General features: G+C 40.6%; 1 protein-coding gene across 5 annotated transcripts in view; it reads right to left on the bottom strand.

Moving 5' to 3' along the window:
• Positions 1 to 930: 930 nt before the first annotated feature.
• Positions 931 to 15,943, bottom strand: part of raph1a (Ras association (RalGDS/AF-6) and pleckstrin homology domains 1a) — a 65,302-nt gene continuing 50,289 nt past the window's right edge. For all 5 annotated transcript variants that reach the window (XM_057335892.1, XM_057335896.1, XM_057335894.1 and 2 more), the window contains 9 exons: positions 12,266 to 12,425; positions 8,951 to 9,072; positions 8,224 to 8,289; positions 7,926 to 8,069; positions 6,409 to 6,519; positions 6,120 to 6,218; positions 5,911 to 6,031; positions 5,631 to 5,770; positions 931 to 4,433 (listed from right to left, as the gene is read on the bottom strand). In XM_057335892.1, the coding sequence (XP_057191875.1) occupies positions 2,301 to 4,433; positions 5,631 to 5,770; positions 5,911 to 6,031; positions 6,120 to 6,218; positions 6,409 to 6,519; positions 7,926 to 8,069; positions 8,224 to 8,289; positions 8,951 to 9,072; positions 12,266 to 12,425 (3,096 nt within the window). In that variant the 3' untranslated portion in view covers positions 931 to 2,300. The remainder of the gene's footprint in view (positions 4,434 to 5,630; positions 5,771 to 5,910; positions 6,032 to 6,119; positions 6,219 to 6,408; positions 6,520 to 7,925; positions 8,070 to 8,223; positions 8,290 to 8,950; positions 9,073 to 12,265; positions 12,426 to 15,943) is intronic.

Here is a 15,943-nt window from a genome sequence, read left to right as displayed (position 1 = left end):
TTAAGCAGCAACCGAAAGACAGTGATTATCCGCGCAGTCCTCCACTGCCACGGTGTCGAACATCTGATTCATCGCGAGCGGAGATCACATGACCGGAACTGACCTGAAGTGTGTCAGATAAGCGAGCAACAGGGGGCGCTGCAGGACAGGGTCGAGAATACCTGTTGTTGTAGATGCACATATTTGAGTAATCATTAAATGTAACAGTTCTCCCAAAAATAACGTTTCTGTCATATAGTCACCCTCGTGTCATTCAAAACGTGTACATGTATGTTTTGTCCGTGGAACAGGTATTTTAGGAAATGTCACACAGTTAAGAATGACAAGGATTAGTAAATGATGGCAGAATCTTGCTCTAGAATACCACTTACATGTGTGAGAAATGTTTCTCACGTTTTTGTCTCAAGATGATGAGAATGTGTTCCAGGCTTGTGTTGGCAGCTCAACCAAAGATCTTGTTGGATCAGTTGATGCTGATCATTGGGTCCAATGGGGCAAATCATCATCTGTTGTTCCTCTCTGCAAGACATGCTGCGCAGACGTTTAGCCGCTCCTGATTGATGTGGTTCAAAGGAATAAAATGAAAGCAAACACACAACCTTCATGTGATCCCATTCGTATGTACATAGCACATTACCTTGGGGGTCACCCTCATATTAAAATGAGCTATTTAGCCAAAACACTTTACATTGTCACATAACACCACACAAAATGTTTGCACTTTCATTACTGTAATGCAAAAACAAAGTGCACACATTGTGATAGTAATAAAATAAATGTATTACGGTGACATTTTAACTCATTTCAGTAATGAAAGTGGAAACATTTGAAGTGATACTGGGCTAAAATGTCACTCATTGGGAAAAAAAGTCAGGGCAACTGCTTCATATACACAACATAAAAAGAACAAGAACGTGGACAACATTCTGTGTGATTTATACATTTATATTGTTCAGTTTAAATGTAACAGATATTTACTTTGCCATTTAATTAACTAAAAGGTTCCTGACTTTAAGCAGCAGCATTAGCTCTGTTCTCCGGCCTTTAACACGGTTCTGTCTGCCCTTCGCTCGGTCCTTCAAAACGAAAGGATTTTTAGAGATGCAAAACCAACAGGCAAATGTTTAATCAAACTACGCATTCATTTTCGATACACGGACAACAATGACAGTAGGCACACAGTGAATTTTTTGCATTGTAAGTCAAGTAACTTGACATGACACCTTTTGTTGTGTGGCTACGATCCTGGAACCCTAAAATGTGCGGAACCTTAGGCAACCGTATTATGAAAGCATGCATGCAAGAATAACGTACATTTTTGGCATTGCCCTGACTTGAGGAATAGATGGTCCGGATATGACGCGCTTCGATACAGCACTCAGCGTACAGAGGTCATTGGAGCATATCAAGAGTCGTGTCAAAATATGGAAATATTCGCTTTCTAATTTGAGTTTCACCCATGCAGAGCTAACGCACATCGATAAAGTCAGGAACTGCAGCTGTATGTACAGATAGATAGCAATGTAACCAACATAAACAGACAGAGCACATCCCATCCCAGAGTCTTCCCAGCTACACACAGAGATGCACTCAACTGGTGATGGGCTCATTTCATCTAACATTTGGACATCTTCATGAAAAATAAGGGTCCACAGCAACACAACATAACAGATTCATCAATAACAATGGTACTTGTTTTTTTCCTTTCTTGACACATTAGTGGAAGGTTCTAAACCGTTTAAATTAAATGTGGAAAATTTGGTAGAATACTTCATTTAGAACGTATGCTAGCGTGCAACAAGCTTTCCTCCGAGGGTGGATCAACCAGGTCGCTCGGGCAAAACTCGTGCACGCACACGAGCATCGATTCAACAACCCTGATTTTCTATTCACGTTAAACGCTTACAGTCAAGGGTTTCAAAACTAAACTTTAAAATAAGAATATATTTCAGGTATTAAATAATTTCATATAAAAAAGGTACAAGGTCCTTCCCGCCCCAGAGTTCCACATATATATTTTAATATACATATGACGTCATCCCCGTTCCTCACAGCAGTGTCCATGCAGTACCTAGAACAAGGACGTCAGTCACTTTTTTCCGTAGGTTTGTATATCTGCTTACACTTAATAGCAAAGCGGCACAAATACGCAGAGAAGCTTATGTTATAGATGGTTTGGCTTTTTTATATCGTGGTTATAATCTGGGGTTAAAATGAGTATTATTTGAATGCAGACACAATTCGGCCACTGAAGATAAACAGATAAAAAGGAGAGTCGCATATCCCGGCAAGTGTCCCAACTACCAGTCGCTCGTCAGTTTAGTGTTTTGGTCCCGTTTGGGTGGAGCTGGTGGAGGACCCCGCCGTAACGTTGCATAGCCTGAGATGTTGGCGGCCGCATAGCCACCTTTTTTCTGCTGGCCCAGCAGCAGCTCTGGAGGAGGGGGCGGGAGGGCCATATCGTCCATAGTTGCTACTGGCTCGAACTTGGCCGAAATTCGGGAGGAGGTCAGGGAGCCATGTCGAGTCATGGACTTCCTCTTCAGAGTTCTGTTGAGATCTTCCAGGAAGTTGGGTTGAACAGACAGGTTGGCCTTGGGGGATGTTGGTGGGATCTGCGAATTAAAAGAGGACACGGGCATCTGTTGTGGAGGTGGAGAAAGGGTGAGCGGCTCGGGCGGGCCGCTGCTGCGGCGATGCATAGTCGGAGGCAGCGTCTTCTTCAACGAGCTCTGTTTCCATGAGGATGTACTAGAGGACAGTTGAGGTTGGGGATTGACCACTGCCACTTTGGGAGCCCCGGCGTGCAGTTCTGACGGGAGCGGTGGAGGAGGCAGGAGCTCCGAGTCTGGAGGAGGAGGGGGGAATTCACACTCCGGTGGAGGAGAGGGAAAGTCTAAGCCGGACTGGCGATACTGACTTGGTTTCCCCTGAAGAGCCAAAGGCAGATTAGCCAGGTTGATCTTGCCAGGTTTTGGTGGTGCCCGCAGAACTGCCAAGTCCTTGGAAGGTGATCCTGTTGTAGAGGATGGAGTTGAGAAAGAGTTGGATGGGGCTTGACTGGTTTGGGCGAACATGCTCACCAGATCTTCCACTTTCTTGGACTCCTGGCACTCTTGGCCCTTCACGCTGGAGTTACGCTGTGGGGTTGGAGGGGGCTTCTTGCATCCTGAACCGGTAGAGGAATTTGATGACGTCGATGGGGATTTCTTGATTGGTGACCCCATCTTGCCGGAAGCTGGTGGAGCTGGAGGTGGGCTGGGAGGAGGCGGTGGAGGAAAATCAAGGCTGCTCTCTGGTGGAGGTGGTGGGAATTCCGGTGACTGGGCTTGAGCCTGCCCACCTGGCTGCCATTTGGGTTTGCCTTTTACCACGGGAAGAGAAGGACCTTTGGATCCATCAAGGGTGTCGGGAAACTGGTTTACAATCTGCTTTACAATTGACTGGGTTGGAGAGATGGGGGCAGATACAGGTGGAGTTTTTGAAGAAAGGCTGTATTGTTTGGGAAGGGTAGGTGGAGGTTGATTGGGACTGTGGCCACTGGAGAGGCTCTGCTGTTTCTTTATGGTCGCTGAGGGGGTCGGAGAAAGAGGCGGTGGAACGGGAGATACAGGAGAAAGGCCATGTCCAGGTTTCGGAGCGGTTTGCGGTGGAAACACAACAGAAAATGTTTTGGGAGGCGCAGGTGGAGGACCTGCTGATGTCTGAGGAAGAAAACACACCGGGGGCTGTGCGGGGAGTGGAGGAGGTGGTGGCGGCGGAGGATGCTCTTCATCTTGCTGATCAGCTGAAAAGTCATAGGTCATATTCGGGAACTTCTGAGCCAAGAACTGTTGGAGCCCATTGGTGCTGAGGGGAGGAGGGTATTTTAACTGTTCCGGGGGTGGTGGTGGAGGCAGGAAGCCATTACTGTGTAGATGAGATGGGGGTGGCAGCTGGTCCTCTTCTGATGGTGGAAGAGGAACATAATGGGGGCTTACTGGGCCATGCTTTAACACTGCCATTGCTGACCCTGGCACTGGCATCTCTGGAGGAGGGGGTGGTGGTGGTGGCGGCGGAGCACTGCCAGCTTCTCCAATGTTAATTGGCTTGAGACACTGTGGGGGTGGTGTAGGGGGCTGGGACTGTTGAAGCTGCTGTGCGGCCAATAAAGGGGTCTGTTTATAGTGATTTGGAGCCTGGGAAATGTTTTGAAGCCTAGCGATGGTACTATATTTAGTGAACACAACCGGAGTCGAGTGGTGGGTGGGGTTGGGGAGCGGGGGAGGTGGTGGAGGAGGCGGTGGAGGAGATGGAGGTGAGGGAGAGGACACTGGGGATACACCAGTGTAGCTGCTACGAGACGTGGACTGCGGCATCTGGGGCGGTTGGGGAAGCTGGAGAGGGTACGATGCTCTAGCAGGCTGTGTTTCTGGGGTGGACTCCATTCTCATCTGTGGAAATGAACACAAATGAATGAATTACAGTAAGAATTTGAATAAGAAAGAGAGGTTCACAAGTGTGTACTATGCAACACTACCATATTGCACACATTCATGTGTACTTTTTGCATTTTCTAAAAGATGAGTGTTAGTTGAGTGCAAAAGGATATTCAAGACAGTGAAATAAGAGTCAAATGAAGTGTTAATATGAAGTAAGTCTTCCAGGAACTGTTAGTATAACCTAAGACTGAGATTTGCTCTTTCTAACAATGAGACAAAATCCAACACACCAAAATCTCCAGTCATGAAAATTTGAATTCTGTGTGTTTACTCTATTGTACAACTTTTTGCAATAAGTGGTGCTTATCAATGTCATTTGTTAAATGAACTACAACACCAGTGGTGTCACACAAACCATTTCAACAATCCAAACCAACAGTGTCCCACACCCCTCCAGAGTTACCCAGCATTCACAAAACAACCATGAGATACGCCGCTACACACATGGGTTAGTTATTTTGAGTACCACGTGTGAGGATAGTATAAAATATAAAGGGCAAGGGTGTGACGTTTTCCCACACTCCTAAGCACAATCCCCACCAGTACTCAAGGCCGTAGCCTTTCCAGACTCGACTTTGACATCCTGGGTAGACAAACAAAGAGGGGACCAATTAACAAAAATATAAAGGTGGGGTTACTGCAACATGAGTTTAATGTCCCACAATCACAGGATGGGTCATGACTCGGACGGAATTTGCCTTCAAAGATTGGCCAATAATACATGCATGAGATAATTTGGGACAAACTATTTAACAAGACCCCCTTGGAGGTAGTCGATGCACTTTGATTTGCAAAAACACTGACAGAGCACTTTAACTACAAACTCCAATTAAAACACTATTAATTGAACGTGTGCGGTGTATGATGACTTTTAAAACTGCTTTCCTCTCTTCTTACTTGCTACAGTAATATCATAAAAAAATGAATGTGAACATTGTTTTGGACTGGTCAATACAAAAAACGATTACTATTATAGTTATTATAATCGTTATTATTATATCACAAACACAGATGTTTCAGAATGGATAAGGACGCAGAAGTTATTACAGAGAAACAGTTGAGGGGTCATGAAAGGACATCACAATGAAGAAAAAGAGGTGGAATGTGAAGCACAGCACGAGAAGAGAAATAAAGTTCATCAACGGTCACCTTGGGATCTTCTGTCTGATTGCCTCTCTTCCAGGCCTCAGAAAAGATGGAGCTGACTACACTCTGAGAGCGGATATGAGCAGAAGACAAGGTCTCTGACACGCCGCTGTCTGATTGGCTGGAGTGGTTAGATTGAGATTCTGTAGACATAAGAGACGCACTGGATCAAAAACTGAACGAAGACGTGATCCACATGATCACAGAGAGAACTGCTCTTTAAATCTTTGGCCGAAAATATACATGATAAAAACGTCATAACAGGCGTTGATGGTTGAAGCACCTGGTAGACTGGAGGAACTGGAACCAGACTTCATACTGGAGCTGGAAAGGGAAGACCAGTCATGAGCAGCCTCTGTGCGTCTCATAGCCTCCTGATAGTTCACATACAGCTGCTTTCCATACTGCATGAAAACAAAACTGATTCAGTCACTCTTTTTAAAGCGTGTAGCAATACACAAATGGTGATGTCACCGGTTAGGAGGATGTTACTTTAGCGATGCGTATCCCGTTGATCCACTGATGTAGTGTTCTGACATCTTCACAGCAGAGGTACTTGATGTACTGTGATTTCTTCTGAATCTGAGGGTGCTACATGGGGAAAACAGAGATGGGGATATCATTTCATTGATCAGATTGCATTTCCATCACCCATCTTTAACAACAAAACTAACAACACATTTGTTTAAATGATATATAATGTAATTGTGTTGACACGATGCTTGTCTTTCATGAAAATAAGCTGTGTGAAGAATATAAAAAGAGGATCGCTGTCCTTCACCTTCAGCACCATACAGTAGTCAGTTGGAGCTTTGTATTTGCTGCGGTAGTCCTGACCCAAGTACACGTTAACATGTTCCAGCTGCAGGAAACACACCAGGTCTCTGGAGGCCTACAAATGACATTGGATGAGAAAAAGAAACAGATTAAAATTTTCAACACAGCAAACAAGGAAAACCTATTGCACTTTAAGTCAGACCGATTGACCTACATATTATTTTCCTGATGAATCCACCAGGGGGAGCACTACAGTTGTGGACAATGGCAGATGTTGAGCAAACGGTGTATTAGAGTATCTACATAAAATTCTTAACTCTGTGTAAAAATAATACCGGGTTTAACACTGTTCATACTCTACACTGATTTCATTTCACACCGTGCGTTTGTCAAACATACTTATTTGCATATGTATAAAGTAAATAACATTCATTTTTTCATATTAATAACTTTGAATAATATAAACAGGCATGCAATCTGTTTAAGTATGAATGTCTATCTGTTAAAATGACGCAATAAAAAAATTCGCTGTACATCTTTTGCACAGTATTACATTGCTCTAGACGGTTTCACAACCCAGAGTTAAAAGCAGTTCTAACCCTCCATCAAAATGACAAGTGTGTTGCTTAACCAGGGGTTAAACGCAACGATAACCCAGACACAACCCAATGAATTTAGTATGGAGTGGGAATGTTTCTGCTGAAATATTTCCAGGATAAATTGCAGTAGGACTTAAAGGTCCAGTGTATGAAATTTAGCGCCATCTAGCGGCGAGGTTGCGAATTGCAACCGACCCCTCCCTTTCGAAGCACTACGGTGGCTGACACAGGACTAAGATGTCATCACGTTTTCGCTTCTTTGGCGAAGATCACGTATTTACGAAACGCTCTGTAGAGAGGTTTGTCCATTTAGGGCTAGTGTAAAAACACCCGCGGTGTATGCAGATTGTGTACACGGTCTCGTATAGATTCAGACCCATCAGATGTGCTATCGGAGTCAAAGGTATAAAACAGGATGAGAGTATGGAAGTAATGCAGATGGTCCGAGCCAGAGTGACGGCTTGAGGATGTGCAGCAGCTGGTCTTTTATCTATCGCTCTCTATCGTCTCCCTGCGGTCTGTGGATCCTCTGAACTTGACCTCATTAACTGATCTGTAAACAGCCAGTGTGTTTCTATGTCAGCAGTGACCGTGAACCGACGCATGACATCACAAAAAGCACAGGAATGATTTGAAACGGCAGATGACACAAAAACCTGTGGAGTTAATACAGATGCAGTATGAGGAAACGAACCACTTGTAGAAAAATCAAACAAAGGAAAATGTGTTTAATAAGAATGTTTTGCTTTTCAGCTCACGACATTACCAAGATGGCCGATGGATGTTATTCACAACGTAATCGCGTGTTTTTATGTCTGCATGTTGATTTTAACGCTGTGATTAGAGTCATTTAAACGAAAGGAGACGGATGATGACGTAAAACATTAACTGCAGAAGAGAAGTAGACGCCCTCAAAACTGACCTTGGCTTTACCCTTTGGCACGTAATAAATCCCAGAAGCCCGTAACAGGAAGTAGCGCTTCTTCCAGGATTTCTTGCCGTCATCTTTGAGCCAGAGCACGCCTTCCATCTCAGGCACGCTGACAGAGCTTCCACAAAAACACTCCTGCGCACACACACACACACACACACACACACACACACACTTCTTTATCAGCGACTCGCGGGAGCGTAACATTTCTAACGGCACCTAAATAAGCCACGCAGTTAAAAGAACTCCGTGTGCATTTGTACATAAGTTGGTTCACAGTCTGTCTCACCTCAAGCAGAGCCTCTTTATTCCTGTCCGCCATCTCACACGTCTCCTTACGCCCCAACAAATAGTTCTGAGAAAACAAAGGATTACAGAGGATGTTAAAGTGTTGTGTCAGGAACACCACAGACTGATGCAATCGCCGATTTTGTTTAGGTATACTGTGACTGAAAAGGTCTGGTGCTTAATGCAGACAATACTGTAGCTATTCACAGTACTATAGGTTTAACGGATTGTGCAGAATCTTCTAAATATAGGATGTCATTCAATGCTTATACTTCGTATAAAAACATTTTAATAAACATTTGTGTGCTTCATATTTGTATTGTGTACCAGCCGTTTTATAAAAGCAGTAAGGCACTCAAGGTATCAAGCTATATTGTCATTACAGTCACAGCGAATACACTGGTATATTTATATAATTATACTTCATAAAAAAAAAACGAGAGGCCAGAGGCACGAGCAGAGATTCAGTCTGGCCAGCGAACACGCTTTAATCTGCCTCTGCTAAGATCAATTATTCATTTCACTTCTGCATTTACATGACACTGACCTACATCCCACACACATACCACTAACATCTCTGATCAATTTACAACAACACCCCATCATCCATACTTCAACTTTTAGTTCTGTCGCATTTCTGAAACTCATTCTAATACTGAGCTTTCAAATACTGTATGATAACAAATCCGTTCAACAATTGCTGACTGCATTGATAAGCATGTGTGTACCTGAGGGTTCTTGAAAAGCGCATATTTCTCAATGCGTTCAATGAACATCAATCTGTTGGTGCTGTCCCTGGTCCAGTTCAGCAGGTTCTCCACCAGGTTCTCATGATCCTCGAAGATTCTCTCTGGAGAATCAAGGAAGAGGACAACATGAGGTTTGCACACTGCAAACATAATAAATGAATGATTTACATAGGTTATATGAACCATGCTTAGAGACTCTAGAGGAAATATATGATCAGTGTTGGGCAAGTTACTCTAAAAAAGTCATTACTAATTATTACATATTCAATAGTGTAATTAGATTACTGTACAAATTACTCTCTCCAAAAAGTATTTCATTACTTATTACTAATTACTTTCTATATCTTATATCATCCTTGATTAGTGAAATGATTCAAGGATAGACATAAAATGGCTCTTAAATTATTCAAATAAATAATATAAACCTACATAAAGTAGTATTATTAACTGACCAAAGTATTACAAATGTGAGAATTACACATTAAAGCACCGATTTCAAAGTTAGACTTTGAATTTTCATGCCAATTTCACTATTGCACACACATATATTACACACAGTATTTAATTACATCTGAAGTAACTAGACATATGCCCGGTTAACCGAAAATATCTATCACGTGATTTATGCACAACTTGTGAGGGAAGTAAGTGATCCGAAAGCCAGAGGGCGCTCTCATGCAGAAACTCCAAATACGCACTGCAGAAGAAGACCATAACACACGTAGTTCTAGGAAATGCCTAAGGACATGTTTTTATCACCGATCCTCAAGCCTCCTCAGGTATTTTCATGATAATAAAGTAGATTTATAATGATCATGTTTGACGGGTGTTGACAGGTGTTGCACGTTATAAGCGACTCAAACTCGCACTGCTTTTAGATCGAGCAGCATTTCCTACTGATCCCAGAGCCGTGCTTCACGGACAAGCTACGCATCAATAAAATAATCGATACCTTGCATTATCGCAGCCAGCTCGGTTTCAGCAGGATTTAGTGGTAACCGCGGTTAACCGGGCACATGTCTAGAAGTAACTAATTAAATGACAAAAAATAAGAGTAATCCCTTACTTTACTTTTTCAAGGGACAAGCAATTCAGTTACAGTAACTAATTGCTTAGTAACTAGTTACACCCAACACTTTTTTTCTTTGTGAAAGTGTAAGGGGAAAGAATCCACAGAGGAAAGAGTATTTTCACCTCTCATTTAAAACTCAAACACCGTTCTGAAAGAACAGGTAAACTAAGGACAGGTTCAGTGACCTGTGCCGTAATCTCCATGTACACCAGTACACAAGAGATCTCAGTCTCAGTGAAGAAAAGTGACATTTATTCCAATTACTATAAGCCCTGCCGGCAGTGTCCTGCTCTTTTCACAGTCTTCAGAAATTTTCGGGTCCATCTCACAGATTATGTAACAAACTGAGTGCACTAGATAGGTCATAACCTAAAGCACACTAAAGTTAGTGAAACATTCAGAACAGTTTCAGGCTTAAACAAACAAACAAACAAACAAAATACCCTGAACAGCACTGAAGGGTTAAAGGTAAAGTATGCTATACATTAGTTACACTAACTGAACATTTGGCTAAAATGGATTATAATACAGAGAGTGACCAACAATCAGAATACAACTTGTCTTTTTGCCTGACCAACACCAAATAAGAGTGTGCTGTAAAATGTTTGGATTTCTGTTTGATGACAGCTTCACATTTTAAGATGCGGCTTCTATAAAGTGTTTAAAACAAATTAAAATGGTGAAATCCCAAATCGGACAGATTACAGAAGTCAATCCATTAGGTGATTTAAAGTACTCGAGGAAATAATGATCCCTAACACGCTTGATCCTAATACCAGGATTAAGTCCGGTTTAGTCACATCCCAACACAGAGTATGTGATCTTTAACCTAGACAAGTTCAACTCCCTAAAAACAAACAACCAGCAGCAGGAACATTGTCATTGAAAAACAAATACAAACATTTTTTCTTGCATAAAAATACACTAAGACAAGCATCTTCATAACAAGTCGACCGTGTGCATCACTTCCTGTTTTTAACTAAACTGATTAAATCTGTTTTTAACAGATATTTGTTTAAATATCTAGTGCGTTATAGTTCCGCTTTTAAACCCTTGACCTGTAGGTTTCTGTTTTAAGCTTACAAACTGAGGGACAAGTTAAAATTATTATGTTAAAGGTCCCGTGTATAAATTTTAGCGGCATCTAGAGGTGATGATACGAATTGCAACCAACGGTTCACTCCACCACTCCCTTTCGAAGCACTACGGCAACTGACACAGAACTACGATGTCGTCATGTTTTCGCTTCTTTGCCGAAGGAGATCACGTATTTATGAAACACGCTCCGTAGAGCGGTTTATCCTTTTAGGGCTACTGTAGAAACAACATGGTGAATTCCACGTAAGGGGACCCGCGGTGTATGAAGATAGAAATATCTCATTCTAAGGTAATAAAAACATACGCTTCATTACGTAAAGTCTTTATACATCTCTGAAAACATAGTTATGTATATATGATTTTGCATTTCTGTCAATAGATCCTCATAATAAATTACACACTGGACCTTTAATCGATAGTATGCGACTGGAATTCAACCAGCATTGAAGCGGGAATACATCTTTTATATTCAAGTTAGCATGTAAGAAACAAGAAAACATAGCACATGAAAGGATGTATATTTAAGGCTTTGTCCACACTAACGTTTTCGTTTTAAAACGTGGAAGAACCAGAAGCTTGTGGAATTAGTCATACAGTAGCTACAGCAATGTTTAATCTACCTAGCTTCTCCAAACATCACATGATTTTATGGTATAATCCTATTGGGATTTCAGACACACACTTTGCTTATCAAAACACACACTGCAAATCTGATAAATTGAATAGAGCTGCTGTTGTGTTTCCATGGAGTGGTGAAAAATGAAAACGATGAGCATTATCATCCAGTCAAATCAAAGCCTTCATCCCAAGATTCCTTTAATCCCTTTGTCATTTGTCCTTATTGATTCAAACTTGTGGCTTGTCAATAAGGGAACAGACTCAGACTTTAGAGACTATTAGTAAGATACATCTTGCACATTTCTTTTATTTTTAAGGTTGTTGTGCCAGGAAACATTTGTTTACAGGGTACCCAACTGTGACAATAAGCATGTCACTCGTACCTGGATTTGCTTAATCTTAAAATGATTTTTAAATATGTTTTTGTTCGGCTATAATGTGGATGAGACTATGTCAAAATCTAGAGTCTGTAAGAAAGGAAGGTAGGGCTTTGTCTTTCGTCTTACCAATCTGAAGTTCAGAGATGATTTCAACCAGAGACCAGTCCAGGCTATAACCACAGTGGGATTTATCCAGCAGACTGTCCAAAACTTGACGCACCGTCTGTCTCTCGTCCACCATCATAGTCTTCGAGCTTTCATCTGATAGGTGCACTCGGATCACCAACTGAGGGGAGACACAGGACAGAAATGTATTTTTACAAAGATTTTAGTCAGGGATTTCTTTTAAACACCTGGAAATCGCGTGACCTCATATCTTATCCAAAACTTGGATACACTAAAGACCATCTTGTGCGCTTCAATGAATTCATATAAATCTGGTCTTTTGTACAATGTTACCGTAGTCAACCAAGTTAAATTCGATCTTAAAAACATAGGTTCCTTGGTTGAATCTTTTTTCAAAACCTAAGAGTTTCATTTCATTTTCAGGTTTAAATTACATTTTGCATCCCATATTTTAATGTGGATGAGGCTTTTAGCCCTACAGCACGAATCCTCCATTTAAATACAGTAAAGATCTCCGCAACAACAGAAACCTGCAAACAACTGTAAACCAATGGGAATTCTCCCTCTCCCTCACGTTACACCCACTGACCTACATTCTTCCCCATACTGATGATCAAAGGCCAAAAAAGCAATCCAGTACGAATGGTGCGAGCCTGAATTTCGAGCATCTTTAAAAACGCAGTGAATGAGCACCCTCAACAGTATCATTCTAAACCTTCATCTGCCATATACAGTTCAACATTGACTCAAAATTATTCTATAAAAATACAGGTTTCTGTAATAATGTGCTGTGTTTAGGATGTAATTTCAAAAAATTATGTTAAGATTGAAGATATTTTTTATTATATAAAAATACATGATTTATTAAATGTTAGTAAAATACATAAACATAAAATTGATGATTAATGCTTTTTATGTGGCCATAAATGGCGTTTGACTGTAAAATAATACATCTCTTTCTTGCATCATAACGTCAAATTTTACCAGTCCTTGAATTAATTTTAGACCTGCATTTCATATAATTTGCTCTAAATACTTTTGAAAAATTAATAATTAAATAAACAATAATAATTAATACGTATATAATATAATAAATTACAGTTAAAATAATAAAATATACATATCCTAACTCCATTCTGTATCTCTATCTATGCATACATCTCTTCACAGATTTAATCTTTTCAAAATCAGTCGACATTTTGGGAGATCATCACAAGACACAAGTGACATCATCTTCCCTGAACGTGCCGTTAATCCAGACGCCCGTCTTAACTCTGGACTCTGGAGCACATTTATTGTCATTTAAGAGCATGGTCTGAAGAGAGACAGGGCTGAGTTTGTGTGCCGTGGCCTGACCCAGAAAACATTCCATCAGGGCTTCTGACCCACACACACAGAAAACAGATGCCCGGGGACAGTGACGTCACATGTGCTCACATACCTAATCCTCTCAGTGTAAATTGTCTTGATGCTCCTATCCTGACTGTTTATATCAACACGGCCATGTTAATCCACCCAGATAGCAGCACAGAAATGGAGGAAGACTTCAGTTTTAAGTTTTAGGATTTGGAGCAGGGCTGTGTCTAGGGGGGCACTGCCCCCAGATTTTTCTTGGGCCCCTCCAAAAATATCCAGCTTTTTAAATTGTTCTTATTTATACCATCAATTAAACAATGGTGTGTTCATTAAATGTCAAATTATGCATGCAAAGAACTATGATCATATACCTACCCAACCAAAATATATGATTGCCCCTCCAGTCAAGCCAGCCTAGTGCCGGGCCTGATTTGGAGACATTTTAATACAAAACAGCAAGTAATGTAAGTAAACTTAAAATTTTCAGTCAAATAATGTAAAGAAAATTTTAAGTAAATGTTTCATGTATTAAATTATATTTATATATTGCATTACATTATAGATAATACAATTTTAAACAATAAATATTACCTTCAAAAGAATTTAAACCTCTTAACTCAAACTTTTAGACCCCTCTGAATATCCATGTACACTACCGGTCAAAAGTTTTTCGAACACTTACTCACTTCATTCATATTTTTTCCACATTTTAGAAAAATAGTAAGCTCATCAAAACTGTGGAATGCCACAAAGGCAACTATGAGGATTGTTTCAACAAAAAATCTAAACAATAAATTAAACTGTGTTATATTTGATCATCTTAAGTAGGGCTGTGTATCGCCAACAACTTCACGATACGATTCCCGATACAACGCCACGATACGTATCCCGCTACGGGTCAATTTTTTATTACATGTCTCGTATGACAGATTAAGAGCAAAATATACTTGTAGAAAATTGCCATTTGTTACTACTTATCAGTTAATCTGACAAATGAATGCATAAAGTAGTTTTGAAAATGCGTGTAAAGTTGCAAAAGATAAAGTCATTATACAGAGACCCTTGTTTCTAAAACAGGGTTTCTAGGCAACATCATATGTATGCATGTGTTTTACAAATAGACAACATGTATAACGAATAAATATGAATATATGCATAAACGTGCAGTCAGAGTAAATAGATTGAATTAAAAAAGAAATGTGTTGAATTGAAATAGATGACGGATTTCTAGATGTATTATAAATGTGACAGGTGCTGTAAGATTTAAGCAGGTCTTTGCTCTTCACGTTTTATTATACGCACATTTACTGTGGCTCATCCACGTCTTGCTTTTCAAATGTGTTGCTGTATTATGAGCGAGCGGCGTGTCCCTATATCCTCCAGCGGCGGGAGTTTCATTGATTTTAATCGCGTGCAATAGTTTTATAGTGGATAAGGCAGAAGCAGTGCTGTGTCATGTGTGTTGAATTAGCGCCTACTCGACACTAACTTCACATTTTGCCTTAAACGCAACCGTTTCAGTGAATGATACGAGAATGCGCTTTCATGTATACTGCGCTGACGGATGCAGAGAGAAGGCAAGAGAGCGCGCTCTTAAACTTTCACTTTATGATGGTGAAACTTGCATAAAGAATCCGTGAGGGGCGATCCGTACGGAACACGGATAAACTCCGATCAGATCCTTTACACCACTAATATTTGTTACACAAAATTTTTGCAGAATAATTGGCTAATTTCAAAAATTTTTGCCTAGAATTTGCATAAATTATCTCTTGGCATTTTATCATGCCACTTCTTGGGGTTTCACCCTAACACCGTGTCTACACCGGACGCGACACGACAAAAGACATTAGAAACGCAATAGAACCCATTATAATTTTAAATTATGTCCACACTGGATGCGGCGCGACAAACCCATTGGGAACAAGCAGGTTTTCATGTCACGTCGCGTCGTGCCTGTCGCTTCCGGTGTAGACACGGTGTTAGATCTTTTTATTACAATATTAACGGAGTTCCCATCAATTCTGAGCTCTTATTGGCTGCTCTTTTTTCTTTACTCAATTGACTTTCAAAGTCATCCATTTTTTATAAAAAAAAATATATATTAGTTTATAATCAAAAGTTTATATTTGCACAATTATATTTTTGTCTATGAAACCAATTTCAAACATTTAAGCATACACCTAGCGATTAAAGGGGTTATATGACACGGCTAAAACGAATATTATCGTTTGTTTTAGATGTAATGCAATGTTTATACACGATTTAAAATTCAAAAACGCTGTATTTTCCACATACCGTGTATGTTTGTATCTCCTCTTT

Source organism: Triplophysa rosa, linkage group LG6 (assembly GCF_024868665.1).
Source record: "Triplophysa rosa linkage group LG6, Trosa_1v2, whole genome shotgun sequence".
Classification (NCBI taxonomy): Eukaryota; Metazoa; Chordata; class Actinopteri; order Cypriniformes; family Nemacheilidae; genus Triplophysa; species Triplophysa rosa.
The sequence above is the reverse complement of the archived record's forward strand: the minus strand, read 5'-3'. Positions and strand labels throughout refer to the sequence as shown.